The sequence below is a fragment of the Contarinia nasturtii genome, unplaced genomic scaffold (genome assembly GCF_009176525.2).
Source record: "Contarinia nasturtii isolate CC-2019 unplaced genomic scaffold, AAFC_CNas_1.1 Cnas_scaffold_129, whole genome shotgun sequence".
NCBI classification, from domain to species: Eukaryota; Metazoa; Arthropoda; class Insecta; order Diptera; family Cecidomyiidae; genus Contarinia; species Contarinia nasturtii.
In genome coordinates, this window is record NW_022197486.1 from 8,753,541 (window position 1) to 8,777,463 (window position 23,923).

The 23,923-nt window shown below is 33.4% G+C and overlaps 1 protein-coding gene across 6 annotated transcripts in view; it reads left to right on the top strand.

The window, feature by feature from the left end:
- LOC116339977 (calpain-11-like) overlaps nt 1–23,923 on the top strand; it is a 63,026-nt gene that overhangs the window by 28,433 nt on the left and 10,670 nt on the right. The window contains exons 1-5 of one of the 6 annotated variants that reach the window (XM_031766098.1): nt 5,067–5,220; nt 6,995–7,083; nt 19,940–20,187; nt 20,258–20,403; nt 20,471–20,527. In XM_031766098.1, the coding sequence (XP_031621958.1) occupies nt 7,029–7,083; nt 19,940–20,187; nt 20,258–20,403; nt 20,471–20,527 (506 nt within the window). In that variant the 5' untranslated portion in view covers nt 5,067–5,220; nt 6,995–7,028. Of the gene's footprint in view, nt 1–5,066; nt 5,221–5,266; nt 5,286–6,894; nt 7,084–19,939; nt 20,188–20,257; nt 20,404–20,470; nt 20,528–23,923 lie in introns of those variants that run through there. The other 5 variants (XM_031766073.1, XM_031766091.1, XM_031766082.1 and 2 more) reach the window with 5 other exon arrangements.

Sequence of the window (23,923 nt, forward strand, 5' to 3'; positions counted from 1 at the left end):
ACAGAAAATGGGAAAATGCAAACTGCACGTAAGCTCTCATGATTATCCTTGGCCATGAGCGTATGGATGAAGAAAATTGCTTCAATTCGGTTGTTGATTTCAAATGATAATCTGCCATGTTATCTCTTATATGCATACAGAGTAGATAATCTTTATAAACATATTAAATAAACAAACACATTTCAAAATATACATTCAACTGAGGATGCACTCGCATAATGCACGTCATAGATACGTAAATATCTTATTTATATTGATTGTTAGAGAAGAAGCGCACTATCATATCGGCTGATGTAACTTATGAGTTGGAATGAAAGTAATGCAAATATTTAAATTCATTTGCCACAAGCAAAATGCTGGTGTCTATCGAATTTTGCATAGTTTTAGGAAATTCTGTGCTTACCAATGTCGAAGCTTCATTTTCTATATTTATAAATTAAAAATCAACCCCAAAGCAAGAAAAACACTGATTTTGAACTGGTTTCCAATGATGTTTTATATTGAGATGCATACCTACGGAGATTTACATAAATATAAAAGTTATTTCATGAATCGCATGAATATTCAAAAAACTCATAGAAACATTCGCCCAACAGAACTTATCTTTCAATTTATAAATGAGATTATGAGTTCCATTTTTGTACATACATAGGAATATTGTTGAGTTTTTTTAAACGCAGGCCTTAAAAGTATCCGAGAATTTTTTATATTTCCCAGAATTTATTCTTTCTCTCACAGTAAATAATTTTCTGCGTTTCAAAATAATGGTGCTCAATAATTATGAGTGGCAACACAGCATTTATAATCCAAGCGTAGCCAATTTAATCAAATAAATTTGTCTCATCGAGATGCGATGAGTGGGGCAGGAACCATGGCCTGTTCGATTTTTTTTTAGCGGATGGATGCTATAAATGCTTTATATACATCGAAACGCAAAGATGCAACTATAGTTGTATACAACACACAATATGTTTGTATCTATCGAGGTAGTCTTTGATATATCTCGTGCATGAAAATATTAGACAGTATTTATACAGAACGGCATTTCGCATAATTTTCAAACTCATTTGACAACATCAAAAACTTTTTCAGGAGATAAAAAAATGTCTTGCAATATCAATAGGAGCAATGGTAGATCAAGTTTCAACCTTAATAATTGCTTATGTATACGAAGTTTTCTAATTTAAAACAATTGAGGTAAAGGTCTTGGAAAATGATATTAAATCAAGCGGAGGATGATTTTCGGGTTTGTCGTGCGATTATGGTGACGTCCCACGGAAACAATATACACTCAATGGGGGATGGGGGAAGTGTATCTGTTTCAATACATAAAAAAGGAATTATTAGGTAATGTTATGTATCGCTATGTTTTCAAATACATTCGATTCTTCATTTAGTTTGTATAGTTTCCGTATGGCATCACCATCGTTGGAGGTCTTTTTTGCTTTTGTATAGAGATAGTCGCCCTACGAAATCGAGTCATTCATGATTGCCGCCGTATTGAACTTTATACTGACCTTAATTGATGCATACATTAAATTTCATTTTTTCTGTAAACATCCTAAGGATATTAGTCTCTTAATAAGTCAGATGCGAACACGGACAAAATAATTTTGCAAATAAAACTTTATGATTCTATTGGATTAAAAATCGATGTAATCCATTAGGTGACATTTGCAAAGAAATATGAAATCATGCCATCGATTTTATAGAGAATGGTCATGAGATTAAACTTTGGAAATAAATGCAAAGCATTCCAATAGAATTTCTATTGAATGTGTACAGATTTTGAAGAAATGATTTTGTTTTGTCGAACAAAATTAATTAAATAAAAGTCAATTTCAACCCCAAGTGAACAGACTCTATTAACTGCGTTGAAAAATTCAATTAGTTGAAAACGCATCTAATTTTATTTTCGTCCAAAAGTATTTTTCTCGTGCTTACCGATGATTTACATATTTCATCGCATGTATATATAAGAAAAATGTATTTATAAGTTTGTTTTCAGTCGGCGATATCTCATTTAAATGGAGAAAACTCACTCCCAATATGGCAAACAACAATTAAGAACTGTGGGCTTTGCTCATTTCATCAAAATTTTGATTGTGTCGTTCACATATTTGAACACCCACTTACAGCAGCAAATAAGAAACGGTTCTTGAAATCTTATAATCTAAACAACCGAAGGTTAAATGCTTTATATACATTACCAAAATTTGATGTGTGTCATATTCTTCTAAAAATCTGATTGAGTAATACAATTTTAAGTTTAAAAAATCGATCTCTGCATTTTTTCGCATGTTTTTTTTTTGTTCTATTACCATCGTTTCAAAAGCAGAAAACCATAATTTATCAATTTTAAAATTTTACTCCATTTTTTGTTAACAAGAAAAACTAATAATTACATTTTCAACCATTTAAACGCTGTTTTCTAGTATGAATGCATATCATTTTATCGTACAATAGCAGCGCGTGTATGTGTACAACAGCCGGAGTCATTAATTAAACGTGTAGAATGTACATAAGGAATGATTTTAATTTGTTGGTTATTATGTCGTTGCTATTGTTAGACCATGCATATCCATCCACAACAATCCAGTTGTGTATTTGTGGTTCGTGTGTATGTGCGGGGGGAGGTGAGTACTATATACTTATACCTATACATTTATATATCAAGGCACGCAATCATGCATTCAACCATGCGATATACAAAAAAAACATTTCGTTTTCCTTCGTCATATAGAGTAGCATGAGCGAAATGCATTTACAGTCACTCGTCGCACGAGCCTTTTTCTATTTGTTTGTTTGTTTGTGTGAAACATGGACATGAATATTATATCAAATTATGTTTACGTAAATTTTGTTACTTTCATTTTTCACCCTTTGGAAGAACGTGCACAGATCAAATAGACACCTGTTTTTTCGTCGATCGATATTATGTTGATTTGTTGTCATGCATTTCATTTCGTAATGTTTTTTAACCTGAAAAGAAAACACGTGCATTTATCGATCGATATCGGATTTTTTTTTCAACAACCCTCATTTTGATTTGACCACTGGCGTGTTTGAAGATTATTTTTTTTAGATTCATCAAAATATTCGACCAAAAATGTTGTCGGCGATTTTTTGTATACCAACTTTTCGTTTGGTATTACATTAACTGTGGTTGAATGATATTGTAAAAGAAACAGTTTCCGATTTTTTCAGCTCTCTCAGCCCATTGCACGTGACAATCTAACATCAATACTCATTTCTCACATTGAGTTTTTCGTCTACAAACGCAGAAAACTGAAGACTTAAACACAATCTGGTAGATGAACACAGCCAAATGTGGCATAAATTCATTTGAAAAGTACTACACCACTCATGTACAATACAGAATACCAGACATTATATTGAGATATTTTCAGCCAGATCATCTGGCTGAAATCACTAAAAGTGATTGTTATAGGGATTGTAGCAATGTAAGTGTAATTATAGCCATAACAATCATTTCTATTGTTTTCACTAAATTTCAGCTCCTGACGATATCTGGCTGAGCTGATTCATCTGGCTGAAAATATCTCAATATAATGTCTGCAGAATACATGAAATTAGTAACGTATATTCAATGGTCTATACCGGTACATGAAAACTATAGCCACCATAAAGTGCTATCCTTCGAATTATAAAAATTATGGCATTATATTATTACTTTAGGAACAAATACTTTATAAAAGAAGCAATAAGAAAAAATTGAAATACAAATTATTTGTTATCATAATTTTATTATCTAGAAGTACCAACCGTGTATGTGAGTGTTAATTTTTCACCGCATTTGTGGTTCTGAAATCGACATAATCACATTTATTGATTCACGTTAAATTCCCTTTCAAATAACCGATCAGTGGAGTAGGCACACTTTTGCTTGGAACAAATTCCAATTCACTATGGTTAATTTTCTCTGTAGCAATGTAATGTGTTCATGTGAAATGTACGGCTTGATTTTCGTAAATAAGATAATTCTTTCAAATGAAATTTAGTGATTTCAGTTTGAGAGAGTTACCCCGAAAATGTTCCACGTTAAAATTTCATTGCAATATTTGTTCGAAAAGATAAAGGCATTATCTATGAGGTTCAATTCACTTGATGCAATTTCGATCGCCAATTGAATCGAGCACAGTTTTCTTTCTTTCGATTCCGATATGGAACACAACAAATAAAAACATCGCTACTAGCTAAAGCCATATGTAGCCATGTTCTACTCTATGTACCTTTGATCGTCAATTTATGTTCCATGCAGAGAGAATGTGCAATGCCAGCGTATGCTTGGAAGAGCATCATCGAACTACAGTTTTCAAGCAGTAACAGCAAAATGAACGAAAAAAAAAGTTTGCTCAGAATCATGAATCAGTTAGAGATTCGGTGAGCCGTGCAGTTTTAGATGAGAGAGAGAGAGAGAGAGAATACTCGACAGAGACGTTTTGCAGAGGATCGGAAGAAAAGAAGAAAAAAAAAATCGCATACAGAACGATATTAAGAGAAAAAAAAGTACCAACATATATACTGAATCGTGCGACGTTCAGTGATAGCTTTTTTTTGCTGTACGAGCAAAATGGCTCGAGAGATAGAGATGAAATGACTAACAAACAGAAAAGTTAACACTAGCACGTTAGTTATTTTGATTCTTTACTTTATGGCGAGGGAGTGTTTGCGACCTTCAATTTTGAATTATAATCATAGCTTCAAGAGGCTATCAGGAGAATTTTCTGTCATGGATACATTTCGACTTATCATTATTGCTGCTGAATTAACTTTCGGCACGAAAACCAAGCCCCCAAATAACTTGGTTCGCGCCATAGCTCCGTCAAGTGTTAACCAAATTAATGTTAAATGAAATAGAAGAAGCATGGAGAAAGAAATAAAGAAACTTAGAAAACAAAATTACCGAACGAAATGCGCTGAAAAAGCAGCACACACAAACCAACAACAAGAACGAGAAGAAGAAATGATGATATTATTGTGAATATAAGACACACAGCATAGCGGCTAGAGGTAAAACTGATATTTCAGTACGTTCACATACTTCAACGGAGTAGAATGTGGTGTACGCATAGCTCGTGTGCTATGCGCTCTTCAACTTTACCATCCGAATCACTTTGAATCAAAACAAACGACTGCACACATTTAAAATCAAAACAAATCACTTAAAACGATCAGTCTATAAATCAGTTTGTGTATGTGTGTATTTTTTTGTGTCTATTAAATCATTTAGTTTCATTGACTAACCGAAAAGAAGCAATTTGGTACATTTATCACAACAATTGGTGTAAATAAAACACAGATTTTGTTTCAATAATTCTCGAACAATTAGCATTTGAATGGAAATTTGACTGAAAACGATGTGATTGTGATATATCCGTGCGATCGATTGTGGGTGACAAATCAATCAAGTGAAATTGTTTCTTCATATTGTTGTGCCATAGGCTTGGAAATGTTTGCTTAGCATTTTTGTAAATAATCACTTGGATCTTATGTTGGTTATCTCAACCGAGATAAAATAGTTATCAAGACATCAAATAACTATCTCCTGATCTTTATTGAAAGTGTTTGCAATACTGCCTGACATAAAGCACATTTAATCTAAATTTCATATTTTCACCGTAATCATTTTGTAATTTACAACCAAATGATAAATAGTCGGTTACATTTTTCGATGCCAGTGGGCGTCATCATCAGTTGATACAAGCGCTGACATTTCAATAGAATTTCAAAAGAACGAACATTCGCCGTAGCATCTTTCAATCTATTTTTTATACGTTACTTGTATGAATATACAAAAAATCGAGTGTATGCCACTTTCTCATTACAACATTGATCGCACCCCCTGGCCAAATTTCTGGTTTGTTTTTCGTCGATCTTATCTTTTAATCTGAGTGTTCTAGTTGCTGATCGAAAAGTATATTTATCTTATGTGCACCGCCACGAGTGCCATGACATTGAATTCATAATAAAATCCGATTTTCACACAAACGTGAAAATTTGAATGGCAACGAAGAATAGCACCAATTGTCTCTTACTGCATCAGTTCTATTGATGTTTGCCCTCTGTATTGTCAGCAAATTGATGTGAAATGTATGCGAATGAGTGAGTTAGTGTATTGCATGCAAATAAACATGTGAATTGAGCGACGTGAAATTTTACATACAAAAAAAGCACTTTTTTTAGAAAGTGTTACTCAGCATATAATCTCTTTGTTCGAAAAGATGACAAAAAAAATATAATTACAAACAATAGCGACTAAGGGAACTAAACGCCGTTGATTGCAATAATTGAACACAGTTTAGTTTCTCAACTTGAAAAGACCGCCTGCACCATACTATACAAATCAACGACGATCAATGGCACGGTTTTTTTCCTCTTACATCTAACGAATTCCTATTTCGTTGAAATTGATTTATGTTTTCATTCGCACGACACTCAATTAGAAGATGGGCCGTTGTTCAAAATTTTATCGTTCTTTGAGCCTGTTTCGTTTGATGTACGATCATTTGTACGAAACAAGTCAATGCGAATAAACTCCCTCTTTAAAAAAAAACGATCGCACAGCATAACGATTAGATTGCATGTACCGACAAATCAGTGACAAACGACAGCAGACATCACAAATGATGCGATTTTTAACTATTTCACTCTCATTTAGGATTTTTACAACAGCGCTAACGAATTGTGTGAAATTTAATATTTGTGTTTGAAAATGCAATTGTTCCAACTTTATTGGATTTAATGTATTTTAAATGCGATCTAATGTGAAATTGTTTACTTTTATTTTTGGTGGACAAACAACACAATTAATCTAATAATGAGAAATTGAATATATTTAATGAAAAAAAAAAACGATTTTTTGTTCTATAGAAAACGATCACAGTGTAGTTACATTGAAAGCCAATTCGGTCTTAAGTTGACCGACAGTATTTATTAGTGTAAGATTGTTTATAGTGAATGTGTTTTTCAGTTTTTGTTGCAAACGGTGACACAAAATCCACACCATGCCTTCCGGATATCGATCTAATGGAATAATTCATCCGCCAAATGGGCACATCAGTAAGTGATCTCTCACCATTCACTTTAAAGTATTATAATGGCAAACTTATCGGTTGCACATTTTGTATTATTATGTGGAGATTTTTTTTTTTCAACGCATGACGAGAAAAAAAAGTGAAATTTCTTACCATTCGATATTAAAAATGAGTACAGCCATAGTTGAAGAAAAAAAATGTTCTGTATGGCGTATGTGTATATTGTTTGTTTCCAACTGAATTCATCATGCCATTCAATACGGTTTGAAAAGATATATTCGAAGTTTTAACTCTTGTTGACTTTAAGAATTGGAATATCAATACAAGAAATTACGTTTTCGATAAAAAAAAAATGTTCGATTTAAGAAAAAAACACCAAGAACAAGAATTTAAAAAATGTGGTGATTACATTAAAAAAAGAGAAATGTAAACAAAACAAATGAAAAATATTTGAAGAACTCTGTGGTACATTTCGGAAAAGCGATCATCATTAAGCTAATCATGTGATTTTTGTTTGCGCGTTTAATCAAAATAATACAATGTGAAATGCACTTATACGTATAATAAGCAATTGAAATGCCAGCTAAAGATGCAAGTGAAACCGGTTTTGACGGTGTGTCTATGGTACCGCAAATACAAACTTTTCACAAATCAAGTTCCAAAATAAATGCACACACACACACACACTCGGCCGGCTTAAGCAAATAATATGAAGTAAAAAACATCATCAACAACAACAACAACCACATCAAAATCATAAAATAATCTCATTTTGTCTAGAAATGCTGCAGTTTCGCTCTCTGCGCTATCCACACATTGGTTTGATGTGCTCCACTGCTTTTTTCACTCTTCACAAACGATCAGCAAGTATGAAGCATTAATTTCGCATTTATTGCTAATGAACGATCCGCACAAATAATAATAAACATTGGACGAACGAGTGCGCGCGCATATTTCAAACAGCAACAACAACAAAATATATATAAATAAATAAAAAAAAATTGTATGGCAAAAGCACATTGCCCGGGTATCGCCCCATAAGACTTTGTTGCATGATTGAAGCATTCATCATCATTCAATCGATCAATTCATGGATTGAATGATGGCCCAGCGCTGCAATTGATATTATTTTGAATGACTCAAACACGATCCATACCTCTTCATTGCCATAGAACAACGGCGTTTCAAACTCATCCTAGAATTCTTTTTCGCAAATAAAACGGAATGTACAATTGAGAGGTACACATCATTTTACTTTAAACACTAATACATCCGTTCATCAACGTATTTGAGGAAATCAACAAACAACAACAACAACAAAAAATCCATCAAGACTTTTCAGATAAATTGAATCGAAATCACGACTTTGAATAACTCTGAAAAACCAATCGATTGCATTATTGTTTGGCTGATTTAAACGCCAGATCGACGAGTGCGTGTATATGTGTATCTAAGTTGAAATCTTTTGCCATTGACCGCTCACAGTGCCAATTAACTGTTCGAATATCAACATTTTGGGTGCGATTTTCACTTTTGGTTTGTCTCATAAACACCGTTGGCCTGAATTAACTTAATTAAATGGACGACGACTCTTTTTCGATAGAAACTAATAAAAACGATATCTTAATTGATTTATGCACAAAGAATCGACTGCGTTGGACGAACCACATAAAATTCAATCCAATTTAATTGAATTTAACTGCGTTTAGTTATTCCCACAATTTTTATACTAATCATGTCAATTAATAGAGAAAATACGGCGTTGATCTATTCGTTGTGATGATACTATTTATTTATTTAGTGCGTAAATGCGCTATTCTCTCTCTCTCTCTCGCTCTCTTCCAACTCTCAATTTTCTGTTTGTTTATATAGAAGCAATAGGATTGACTTAATAAGCTTTGAGTATTGCCACCTCAATGCGAATAATATCTATAATTTTATTGTTTTTTCTCGCGGTCGCGCGCATAATCTGCGTGTCATTTATCCAAAAGTGAAATAGCATTCCACATGACATGTCTTTGGAACGGTTGAAATGATGAAAACAACGAGCATGTGTGTGTGTTTGTGAGCGAACAAACTCGTGCTCACACAACACACAGGAAGTTGATTAGCATTCAAGAATCCCAAATTACGTGCACAAAGTTAAATGAAATTATATGATATTCTTTTTTTTTCTTCATCTACTACCAATTTATTAACAAGTCTACGGGTGTTTCATTCCTCTTCTTTTTCTTTTTCTATTTCTTTTCTCTTTTGTTTCAAACTCATACGAATAATCCCACGAATAAAGTTGGCAATCGCTCTGCCAGATTGCTGTCTCAAACCATTGGAAGAGTACTATTTGGAACGAATGCGCAAGCCTCTAGCCATACAATAAAATAGATATTTTTATGGAATTATCGTGGATGATATCACGCATTTAAATGGGCCAGAGAACGACGACGAAAAAAAAACACACATACACACACACGACTGAAGAAAAAAAAACAACGAAAATCAACACACAAAAGACAAAATCAAAAGTTGAATTACGATGGAAACGACGCACCAAGAGTACAAACATAATATAAAGTGAAACGATGACAAAAGACAATGTGCTCTTAAATGAAAATAGCACCTAATCAAAAGCGAAACGAAACAAACATGAAACCAACCACCGAAATCGGTATCACAAACACAAGCTGAAAACAATAGAGCATTGAATGCAACTGCACTCCCAAATAGACAATTAACGAATTCCAATGACGATTTTTTTTTTCGATCGGTCTCTCTCGTCTATTCGGCATTTCTTTAGTCTGTTTATTCGGAGTCGTCATTTCGTGATATAGCCTATTTGTTTTTGTCATAAATAATGGCATTTGAGTTTCGAAACAGTAGATTATCTTGCTCTAATATTAAACGTTCAACACGTGCGCCAATAATAACTGTTAATTTTTGGTATCATCAAATGACGTTATTTTTGATGTTGGATGATGTGTTTTATTGTCTGAAATGAAAAGTCAATATAAAATATATATATGAAGAGAAAACAATCGTATGAAGAAGATGGTGATTGTTTTTGCTTTTTAGCACTTAGAACCGTATTGCTCTTAGAATTTCACGGTATGGTCGGCACGGTATCGATGGTAATTTGCTGCCCTTTTGCACGTATCGTTTACTCCAGTTCGATAGCAGTTTATCGTGTGGTGCGTCTACCGCATAGCATTATTTATGAATTACCATATTTTAAAAATCATATATTATATATGCATATGATCCATTGGCGGTTGTTGAATATTGTTTTGTTACGGATTGCCACCGAAATATAATTACCATATTCTAACGTGCAATTTAATGAGCAGAGTAATGCCTTGGCAAAATATTCACCTGCGCAATGCTCAACTGTTGAAATCAAACGAACCGAAGTCGGTTAGATGCGCGTGAATTAAATGAAAAAAGAAGAAATAAAAAAACCATTCGAAACATCAACGAAAAAAAGGAGGAAGAAGAAGATATGCGAGGTTCCGTTAAAAGATGAACAAAGTTAGCAGAAGAGAATGAAGATCGCATTTTAAATGAGATTTCAATGGCAATTGATTGAATTCCAATTTTTATTCCGTTTCAACTGCAAACTGAATGGTCACAAAACAAGCAAACATCAATTGAAACAAATGTTGTCTGTTTATTACGCAAGATTCGTGCATGTAATTTCTTTTTTTCTCTACACACTTGCGCGTACACATAAGGCAAGATCGCGGTTAGATAATGCACGTCCAAATAAAAACAAAGTCTTTTATGTACAAAATACTCGTTCATCCTGTTATCTTTACCGGGTGCCGCATTCTTATCGGCAGTAAAAATATGTTTATAGTTTTCCATATTACACACGCACACACACACACACACGGGCAATAACAGAACATAAATGTCATTTCGTTATAATAATTCTCATTTGATACAAGAGGCCAAATCTGACACTGCTTTACAGCATCAGCTGAACATTCTGTGGTGGCATTTCGCTATTGATGACGTTATCTCTTGCTCTTGCTGAAAAAAATCACAAAATTAATTACAATGAACTATGTAATGTGATTATTCGACTAGTCGCCGTTTTTATTCCAATCCCGTTTATGAGTACACGTGATTGAAAAACACACACGCACACACACCGAAGAAATCGACAATAAATTGTGCGAATTTTACAAACTTTTCTTTCAACTGGTTTGCAGTCATCAAATTATCATCACCGTCGATCGATCGTGAGTTGTACGCAATTCTGTGACGGTCGATTGCTGTGCGCATGTTAATCACATAGTATAAACGAGTGTACAGTGTGTGTGTGTTTCTCTTTGCTTCTTGTTTAAATGTTTTGTGATCATCTGTTACGGTATAAACAGCACAAAAAATAACAATCAAATAAATAGAATTATATTACCACAAGAATCTGATGATGAAGTTCGCTAGCGCGAGAGCGCATGCTCATACATAATAAATACGTATTTGCGCACAAAGGCAACAGGCCAACAACCATACGAGCCAACAGCTCATGAGTCTCATACAACGAGAACCGAAGTAATATTTTTTTTTAATTACTCACCTACACTCAACAACACATGCGCACCGTATACGTTCGAAGCGAGCACCTAAATCACCGGCTTATTTACACACACACATAATAAAACAGTGCTTACCTAATAGAAGTGAGATAGAGAAGATAACATATATGCAAACGACACTACGATATTATTTAGATTCTGACTGCAACAATTTTGATTGCCATATATTCACGCTCAATTTAAACGAACGAGTGTTTGTTTTTTGTTTGGTTCGTTTGGTCATTTGCCGATTCAAGTTTATTGTTGTAAAAAATGATGTGTTATTGCTGCTGACGTGACTGGCGTTATCGAACCGAAAAAGACCGCGAATTGGAGAGCATCAAGTGTGCAAGATGCACATGGATGAAATTACCATTTTTGCGCGTTATGTTTTTATATTTGTATGTTGCATTTTAATACCGGGTGCTCTTCCTATGTAATGCGCTTCTCTCTCTCTGTAACACACACATATAATTCGAACGACAATACAATTGTGTGTACTTGATATAACAATAATAATCTTTATTTAATAATAAACAAGCAGACTACTTTGGTCCAATGTCTGCTTCAGAATGTTGTAATAAAATGTTCGGTTTGCAACTTCTAAAAGAATTTAATTCTCATGTCAACATGGGGCACTGTTACAAATCCAAAATCAAGTTCTGCTCGTATTTCGCATCGAAAATGTGTATATTTAGTGGCCAAAGCGAAAAGAAACAATAAATCAAATTTGAAATTGACGATAGATTTAAATTGCAGCAGCAATAAATTAGCACACCGATTCACCGTTAGATGTATGTTTCATTTTTTTTAGTTGTTATGTGAATGAGCACATTTTTAACGTTTTCCATTCAGCGAATAATTTGTACTCGGTGTTAAGTCATCGTTAAGTTCAAGTGCATTTCCATTTGGATCATAATTGTTGTTGTTATTGTTTGGCTTCACGATATGGTTTACGCGTTTCATGTTTTCTCCCCGCTAATTATGATCTCACAGCATCTAATTCAATTATTATAGAATTTAAACTAAGAACACTTTAAATTTGAAAAACAGCTTTGTTGCGGAGCTATTTTGTGTAATTGTTTTTCAAATCATTCCAAAAAAAATGTGTTTTTTGCATTCAAAATAATTTGGCCAAATATGTTTGGAAGTGCTTGAAGTTTTCACAGAATCAATATCAGTTACATTTAAAATGTTAAAGTGTAGTGTAATTCGCACATTTTCGGAAAAACTGAACTTCGCCAAAAAGATTAACGTAAATAATGTTAACGTGTAATGCCAAACCATATTATTATTGCTTTGTTGATTTTCATGTTCCAGCGAAATGAAGAGAGAAAAGAAGAAAGAGCGACACCAAAAGAAAGAAAAACTCTTACAATGTCGTTTACAACGATGCCATTTACGATGGCCAAGGGGATTTCAAAAGTGAACAAAAGAAAGTGAAGAAAATGCCGCAATATAATTATGAATTGAATACCCCCGGATAAGTACACCAATAATTGATTGTTTGGCAAACAGTTTAATAACGTTTTTTTTCTGCGTAAGACATTTGGTCTCAAAATATATCGAACATCGATAACAATATTAAGCGAATCGGCTATAGAGTCAAACAATGTTTCTGGTTTTGGTCGCCATAAAACTGATATACCATTTGCGATTTGCCATTTATGCTGGTGTTCGTTGACCATAGTACAGCAAACACATTCATAATATTCAATTCGGAATGTTTTATATGACTTGATCTTGGAAATGGTATATTCGTCGAGGTCAGAACATTAGAGAGTAGACACATAAAGTGTGTACTCACCATTCGACTGCTATCATCTTTGTTTTTATGTCATGAAAGTTTTAATTGAGATGTTCTTCCAATTGGCATTTGTATTTTTTTGCAGTGTTTGTTGTCGTTCACACAATAGCACACACACACAAATCGTCGACGAAGGGACGACGGTCACAAGTAGTAGTTCGCGGACGTGATGTGTACACATTCGAGTACCTTTCGCCAATTATTTCACATGTCGCTACCTAAATTGGTATCGTTGAGAACATCGTAAAAGACGTCCAAGGCAGCCATAAAATCACTACAAAAATGTTTACAAAATATTACTCTCGCTTATATGAAGCGTTGCCAGCTATAAATCGTCTTCACTCAAAAGTAATTTGTTATATGTAATCATTCATTTTACTCGCTGCCAGTTCGACTAAAAGGCAACTCTATACTGTCTTGATGCCGAGCAACAATATTGTCCTTTTGTGTGACCAAGACATGCGATTGCTTTCAATCAGTCGAACGTTCATTTTTCTCACGCTTTGCGAGCGCACAATGGACTGTCTGTCGCGCGTGAAGTTTTTATCGAAATGAATTGTTCGACGGCGGAATAAAAAAAAGTTGCATCACAACATAAGTTTTTGTCGACATAATAAAAGCATTGTTTGCAACAAATTCATTTCCAGCAAAACATCAAATCTAAAATATTTTAGGAAATATTATATTCTTTTGCATTCTTAACAAAAAAAAAAAGGAAATGGAAAACATCGGATTCGTTCCACTCTGGAAAGGGAGTGACCTTTTTTTATAGCACCAAACCTGGAAACACTTCTACATGATGATCGATAGCTTTATATTCTTCATTTTCATAAAAATGGAGAAAATAACAAAAATACAAACGACACTACGATATTATTTCGATTCTGACTGTCAACAATTTTGATAGCCAAAAATTCATGCTCGATTTTTATCGAAGATTATCGGCGGTAATTCATAAAAATGAGAATATTAAATATTTTAATGATTGAAAAACCACCAAAAAATCTTCTATTATTAATCGGATACAATTCATCAGCATTAGAATTCAAATCAACTTGTCAAATCATCAATTTACTTGCACGAGTAATCAAATCACCTCCAAATATAAAAAGCTGAAATTTTCTTTTTCTAGAAAAAAGTTATAAAAGTTTTATGTAGCTCTCGTTGATTTCAATCGGCATTACTGCATTAAAATCGCTTCCAAGAATTTTACTTCAATGCGTTCCAATTCAGTGAGAAGATTTTTCTGTTTCTGGTTATACGTTTTGCACAACAAAAATGAAAAATAAAGAACGAATGAAGACTAGGTATATGCATGCCGATAAAATGTTTGATGTTTGTTGCATTTCTATTGCCATAACTTGAGACTGCGTATACAATATATGTTGGTTGAATTTATAGACTTTATCTATTTCGTTGAAAGAATTACTCTTTTTGGTTGCAAAATCAAAATGAACAGAGCGAATAAATATCAGACCATTTTATTTTACCTGAATATTTAATTAAATTAAGAATTAACTATGAAAATATGTCGACTAAATGAATTTCACCTAAGAGTTGGAGTCGTTTGATCGTTGACTTGTGAGCCGCACAATCGTTCGTTTGCGAACGAACGTTTTTTTTGTGTGTGCCTATGTGCCTTGTCAGTGCACAGTAAGATAGATAGAAAGAAAGAGAAAAAAGCGCGCGCACACATAACTAAATTATTTACAAAATTCAATTCACTCAATAGAATTCCATTTTGCCTGCATTCTGAGTAGGTCTTCATCTGATGCCAAACAAAATCCGCTGTTTCTACAGTTCGCACAGTTTCTGTTGCTATTTTCGGAGTGAACAAGCGATAAAATGGAGTAGTTGTGGCATTTTTACATTTAATATATCGATTTGAAAACAAACACAAATGATTCGAATAACGAGCACCGCATCTAGATTTTGAAAGAAAAGAAAAACATTCGATGCACAAGAAATTCTATGAAAGTAAAATATTACACAAAATACAAGGGAATGCGTTTTGCAAACGGAGCGATAAAGAGACGTTGCTTTAAAAAGTTATTAGCTAAAATAAAGAAAAAAAAGCCGAAATCAAAAGTGCATCGCTTATCTGGAATGGAGAATGGTTTGATTTTTATCAAACTCTACCTGAATGGAAATTATCAACAGTGTCTTTTGTTTCGTGAGGTGATTGGTAAAACCATTTAAACGGAAGTAAAATGTGCAAATGTCACATTTTTTTATAAATATCAAGTAGTCAATAATCAATTGGTGCGTTGAATTTCATGAACCGAAGTAACGATTTGGGATATTATATTTTACCATTTCTGAACTCGAGTGCGATTACAGGCCAAAGATTCTTACAGATAATAACATTACGTAAAAAAAATGAGGTAAGGGCTCTCTCAGTGCCTTTGCATCTTACCTTGAATTCAAACTAATGTTCTTCTTTTTTTTTGCTTCCATACGGACGAACAAGTTACAAGAACATAAATAGGAAACTTAAGTGTTTTCTTTCTATATTTTTTTTTAAATAGGTTTGGATGATCTTTTTTCCTTTTACTATTTCGCTTTTCGTTACCGAAGCGACGAATTAGTTTTACGTTGCACTGAAATCGTACGCTAAGTGCAACATCAAATGATACAACAGCACACAAAATGTTCGCATTCGATGAATAGGAGGATATAGATGAAGATGCTTTCACTGTAGAGAGGTGGAAAATTTGATGGTGATAATGATTGCAAAAACATCGAATGCTTTTTACGTTTACAAAATCTTTCAATGAATAAATTCTTTCATGAATCTTCGTCGAGTTTTGCCTCATCGTATGTGATATTGTTTTTAAGTTTCTTTGTTGCATAGACATAATCTTCAACTGGTTCTCTCACAGTGTGTGTGTGTGAGTGTGTGTACGAATGCATGCTTTTTTTCACACTTGGTTTCTTATTCGGTGCATTTACGGTATAATACGGCTAAAGTGCAGCTACCTTCAACACTTTGCGATGGCTCACTTGCAGTGCGAATCAAAATCGAGTACACATTCACTGCACCATAACAATCCATTGAAAGAAATATGTGCGATTTTCACACCACACGGGATATGTGTGATTGTATGATTATCATTGTTTCAGCACCGTTACCTATTTTTGCGTTTAGATGGAGCAAAACCACGACGCAAAAAAAAATAAAAGGAGGCACAACACCAACAACAAAAACAAATCTATGACACAGCCTCGTTATTTTTGTGATTACATTTGTGCACAAATACAACTTTTCAATGTTGAAATTTCATTTTAATGCATTCTATCCCCAATTTTCGGCACGAGTAGCTGACAAATATCGAATCTATGAACTGTAATAAAGAAAGTGTGTGGCGTGCAACGAACTCACAAATGACCAACAAAATTACATTGACTTGAGATTTTATTCACTCAACTTGTTACGTCATTTTTTTATTTCTCAAAAACATGTCAAAGCACATCGGAAGCTATTCTTTTTCGCTTGTATAATTAACGAATTAATTTGGAATGTTCAATGGTGTTCAAATACCCTTTAACCAAAAATATTCAATTAATAAGACTGTTTCATCAATAATTAATCCGAATATGTATATCTTAAGTTATTCCAACTGTGATAAAAAAAGGGGCATGTGTATAGTGTGTACCTCATTAAAAAAATGTCATGTAAAAATACTGACCTTGCCTCGAATAATGCACATAATTTCGGCAGGCACCAGAATAAAAAGCATGCAAACTGCAGATTGGTCCAGCCGAATGGAATCATGCAATCTGCATATGAAATTCTGTACAAACAGTACACACACACATCCAATTTCAAGTTGAAGTCACAGAAACAGTGAAGCGAGAGATAACGTTTCGGACAACAACTACAAGAAAATCAATTGAAGTATTGAATTTTATCACCTATTAAAAAACGGTGTATTTATTCAAATGAGCTGCAATGCATTGGCGCGACAAAACACACTCTTTTCGCACATTTAATCGTACTGTTTTTGCCATTCGCTATTTATTTTCGATTCGATTTCATTTGCATTTCTTCTATCAAAATATATGGCTAGCATCATTTAACGATACGATATGGATAAAAATAAAATTCTACAGCAGCAGCACATTTTTACAACTTACATTTTTTTTCGTCGTAATTGGACAAATATCAGAACGAATCAAATTGAATTGAATGAATACTTCGCCATTTGAAAATCGAAATAATGCCGGTTTAGCATGCAGAATTATCTCAAGAATCTTTTTTTTTAAACTTTGAAATCATCGGCATTCCCCATTGATTTATGCACAACAATTCGCAAAATCTCTGATGACGACGACGATGAGAAGATGAGACGATGTAGATAATGTGGAAGCGAAACACTAAAATTGCAAGATTGCAAAATTTGCAATCTGATATTTTTCATGACATGCATTATGAAAGCAACATGAAATTATAATAGTACCTTTCAAATAATGGAAAACATCCCAATGGACAAATTTTGTCTCCAAAATATCCATAAAAAATGAATGTGGAAAATCTCTCGATGCAGTTGACAATTCAAGAACGATGTCAAAAGACTTTTTATTTAAAAATAGTTGTTATGGAGTTGATTGAATTTTACTGATTTAATTTTGAGATAATGTTGAAATGAAATTTCGCTTCAGACACACAACTTTCTTTTATGTGCGTGTTCTAGTCATAAAATTGGATCATTTGTCACTCTTTTTTAAGTACACGCTTCCGATATGCTAGATTATCGTTTCGCTAATATTTGATATAACAGAGAGCGAGAGAGCGAGAGAGAGAGAGGTAGAAAGAAAAAGAAAGAGAAAATGATCGAGAAAACCATCGATAAAATGAGATTTCACTTATCGGATATATATTTTTTTCTCTAATGGGCAGTTTTCACTTTGATCTCATTATTCCAGTTCATTCTAATTCACTTTAAACATACATTTGTAACGTGTTTATGAGAACTTAATTGCAGTGTATTAAACGGTGGCGCATATATTGCATAAACATCGTAATTTGCAACGTCTCATGATGTTGAGCTTTTCATTTCTTCTAAATATTTTTTTTATTTTGAAATTTTCTATTGCATTTTGACACATGTCAATTCTCAACGTAGAGACGATGTCCGGGTTTGAAGAACCTTATTGATTGAATGAATAAAATGCCTTGTGGCTAGAAAAAAAGATATAAATTATACGTTGAAGCTGTGTGGTGCTGTATGTATATTGAAACTGTACAAATTTTCCGTTCGATCTTCGATGCGTATTAATTAGCAATTAAAATACCGGATATGTCGATTTATGCGACGTAGTTTTGCTTCATCGTCATGTATTGTCCGTCATAATATATTGTGACTATATGTCCAATAGAACTACTTATTAATATTTAAATTCCGATGGAAATCCGTGTATTGCGCTTTTTCTCCTTCTAACAATCGATCTTGGCTCGAAAGTTTATCGCTGTTATAAAAATGCACTAAAAAAACAGAAAAGAAATGCATTTAATTTCCTATAATAAGATGAGCATTATCGGAACTGGTTAAAACATGCAACTCTCCGTCATAGTTACACAGCCAGTTTACACAATTACCGCTGCGACTGCTGAATAAGATTCTGTCTGCAAGTGAGCAATCACACGCGCAAACCGATAATGCCATTTTCCTCGGTTGTATCATTGTTATAACTGGCCTTTGTGTACTTTTCGGTTCGAACTTCAATAAATAAACAGTTTATTTGTAATTGCTATTTCTCTTTCTCTCTAAAGATTTGATTTACCGTTACCGTTACTATCATTCTGTTGTGTCGCGCATTTAGTAAGTAATAAATGACAATCTGTTCGTTACATTACTTATGTATTGCATTGTTGTTGCCTGTAAATTTTCGTATCATTCTTTCTCACTCTCTATTTATATGTGTGTGCAATATGCTCTGTACTCATACTTATGGTCAAAAGCGTACGATATCGAAATTCTTTCGTCTTTTGCGTGGTTATAAAACCAGTTGGATGCATATGCGATATGATGGCAAATAGGTACAAATCTACTTTGTTTCATTTGGCCTCATCAAGCATCCGATATGACGAAGAGAAAAAAAAAGACACACAATCGCTATTGGATATTGTCCGTTTGACTTGTTGCACATTTCCGTCAAAACAACTACTCTCCATTCGAGCATAGATATTTACCTTTTATTTCAGTCATTCAGCTCTTATGGCCTTATCGGGTATGCATGAGAAATATCGGTGAATTTTTACACATGTTCATGCTGACATATTGTTCAAATAAATGATGAATGACAATGTTAAAATATACGATAATTTTTTATTTACCCGTTTTTCTCTTTCAATTGCATTTATAGAACTTGTTGTAACTCCGTTATTAGGTTTTCGATCTTAACCGTCTGTTATCTAACGTTCGGTTTATCCGTTTGCTATTGTGAATCAATTTAATCAATTTCATTGTTTTTTTCTTCAAAAAAAAAAAAAAAATCAGATGGTGGTTTGAAAATGCGGTCGTGGACAAACGGTGGAACACATTTGAATGGACAAATCGATCATATGTCAACTTTGTCACGGCCCCGTTCCATTGAAGCAATATCAAACGGAACTCTACCAAATAATAATCGACATTGTAATGGTGGTTTATCGCGCGGATCTGGTCTACACGAAGACTCCGACTTTCCACCAAATTATACAAAATCATTGTCACGACGAAAACCAATCGTATGGATGCGACCTCACGTATGTCACATAATGCATATCATTGGAGAAAAAATGAAATAATTCAATTGATTTAATTATATAATTACAGGATATGTCATCTCGTCCGCAATTTCGATTGTCAATGCCAGGTTCGGTTTTAACGTCACGTGAACTACCGGAGATTGCTGGACCGGGAGATCCAAATTTACTTGCCGCTATTGGATGTTTATCTCAATTTCCACGATTAATGGAACGGTAAATAAGTGCATCTGATTTATGTTTTACTGAACATGAAACTAAATGACATTTTATTGATTTTCAGTGTTGTGCCACCCGATCAGACATTTGATGCAGCAAATGGATATTGCGGTATGTTCAGGTAAGACATCAAAACTTAAGTATGCCCAAATTGGTCAATCTACGTGGAACATTTTCGAAAAATGTTTGTTAACGATCAAATAAATAATTCATTAAATCGTCATTTGAAGGCGTTCAAAAAACTAATGATAAAAAAGTACATAAAATAAACATTCTGATCTAATTTTAGTAAATTGGTTTTGGTACAGCGATATTGGATTTTTTTTTTTAATTGCCACGGTGAAGGTAACACATGTGCATAAAACAATAGAATAGAATGTGTTTCATTGAATATGAATGTATATGTAAGGCATAAATTAATTCAGATCACAATTGAACTACATATCTCCGATTACAGTTTGCACTTGGCATCTCAAGATGTATGGAAAAGAAGAAAAAAAAAATGAGTTTGCATCAGAATGTTGCAATATTTGTGCACAAAAGCATCAACTTCCCACACACCATCAATTGGGAATGAAAGGTGAAAGAAAAGGAAAGCAAAAATATTCTAACATTAACAGAGTAGCGAATATAGGGCCATACTAATGCAAATGTGAAACAGTTCACTCTTGTACCGTTAGTTGTGCCATCTTCTTTTCTCATTTCATCGGGTTTTGCTATGGTGGTTTGAGTGTGCGCTGCTAATATTCGATGGCAATCGTTGGGAAAAGAACTTGTACTGATTCAGTCGGTTTACATAAAACAACAGCATGATTGTTTTCAGTTATATATGTTACGATTTCTTCTACACTAATTAAAATAGTATTTTTCTCCGTTTTATTCATTAAGATGAGAAAATTGGTGCAAAAGGTAACATTTGGATATTTACTATGTAAACACGGAAATGGTATTGACTTTGGTCAACAAATTGACAAATATTAATATGATCTTCAAACAAATTAATAATAAAGTATGTTCTTGATTAGCCATTTTTACTTACTCAGATATGTCAAATTTGATATTTAAAAATTCAGAGATTTTAAAGATAAAAATGAAAATACACAAAAAAGGTTTATATTCAATAAAAATCCCCATTATTAGTTTGATAAGCACAGAAACTCACGACGAATGTCTGATCAGTAGTCACATTGAAAATATATCATCCATCATTTGTGTATAACTTCTCCCTTTGTATGGGGCATATCGGTCGATCGCATGCTCTTTATCTTCGACTTTATATTACAGTTTGTCAAGCTGATCAATGGCGTTTTTAATCAGATCCTCTGTGTCGTCGCGTTCAGAGGAGAAACGATGTCAAATTGTAGTTCACGCAAATAAATGTAAATAAATAATGTGGTTTAAATGCGTGAATTGCTTCGTTGAAACGGTTCATTATAACATTAATTAAAGGAGATTTTTTGAGCTCCATGATTTTCCACAGTAGATGGGTATTGACTAATTAGTGATTGTTTCATGACATTTTGTTTCCTAATCTTATTTAGATTCTGAAGTTCTTTTTCTATCGCACTCAAATGATACGACGAATCAAAAATCGTCCTTCCGTATGCACCTTCACGCAGCAGTGATTTTTTAAAAGATTCGAGTTCCTTGTTGTTCAATTTTGAGACTACGCCAAATTAAAGTTAATTGTACTCATCTTCTATTATTTTTTTGATGAAATGTCAATTTTTTTAACCCGGGTAGAAGTGAGAATAGATATTAAAATGGACATAACGATAACAACATGATGTTTTTTCATTTAAACGAATATAACGGAGATTAAGAGAGAAATGATAGTGACAAGAATGTTTTTAAGCAAAACGGAAGCTGCATGATTTTTGAGATTATTGATTACGTAACCTATAATGATATAACATATTTAAAAATGAAATACTCCTAAAATATTGACTTGAATAAAATAAAGCTAATAACGTTCATTTCACAACAATAACAATTTGATGGGCCTACAGTACTTTTAACTTATCAGCACTGAATAACCTAGACACCTAAAAATCAAACATATACACGAATTAAACTACAGTAAATACTATGCCCTCTCCGTTTATATTCACTCACATCTCGTGTTTCTAAACCGATCAAATAATGCATCTCGACAATTGAACTGCCCTTTCTCGTATACCTATTACATGCAAATAGTATGTTCGTCTAGGGGGTAGACACAATTTGTGTCACACAAACTAGAAAACTAAAAAAACTAAGAAAAATTAGGACTTATTAGGTCCTGTCAATGTACACGTTATATGCGATTTACGAAAAAAAAAACTAGGAAAAATTAGCAATACCAAAGTCCGTGTCTCTCCCCTAAATGTTCGTGCACTTCAAGCAAAGTCATATAGTTGAAGATCATGCACGCTTTTCGTAATGTTCTACTTTCTCTTTTTACAAATGCAACTCTTCGCCGTTCAATTTGATCGAATGTTAAACTCTACAGTTTAAATAGCCGTGCAGGTTTATTATGTGCATTTCATTCGATGCAGGCACTAAAATTGCATATTTTTGACAAAACCATATGGACAGTCTGGTAGTTGACACCTACACATTCAGCTAATCAAATAGTCCAACTTTAATTCGATTTTTCTCACCTACCAATTATTAATTCAATTGCAAATACAAACACAATCTCTGACATTATGGTCACTTTATTATGGCGCCATCGTTAAAATATAAAACGTTTTGAATTCTTCATTTTCATCTTATGTATGAAAATAGTATTTCATTGATGGCACTGTACAAACCAGTCACGTGAATCATTTTACTGAGTTTGAACGCAGTAATAATTGAAACAAAAAAACGGTAAAAATAAAAAAAAATGAAATACACAAAACAGCTCAATATTCGATAAAGACACAATTAATCATTCAATTACTTTATTCAAAATTATTTTGTTTAATCTTTTAATTTTAAGATCGATTTATTCAGAATCCTATAACGAATTTCAAATCAGAAGTCATTAAGAAAAAATATCATTGTTAATTTGTGGCAGTAGATTTTTTTCTTCACAAATTTCGCTTAACGGTTCATTCAACACAGCACTCCCTCGTCCACTCAATACAATGTTCATTTTTTCATTCTTACATTTGGCCAATTCTTTAAGGTCTTCCTTGGAATGGCCATAACTTCCCATATTTCGTAATTGAATGTTCCACGTGCTGTATGGACTCAGAAAATTGTCATTGCTTTTGAGAAACGCGAAGACACCATTCATATGTAATGGTCCCTTGTCATACAAACTTTTTTGAAATGCATACATAATGTTAATATTATTTTGCCCAGAAAGCTCATATATTTGGTCATAACATTTAAAAGTTTGATTACCAACCGTAGACGAAGTTATAAGAAATGAATTTAACGCGTCGTCGAATTCATTTTGTAAACTTTCATTTGCCAATTTGAAAACTAAACCAATTTCATTAAATTTAACTGCAGAATCGAATCTCGGTGTTTTCGTTGCATCAGC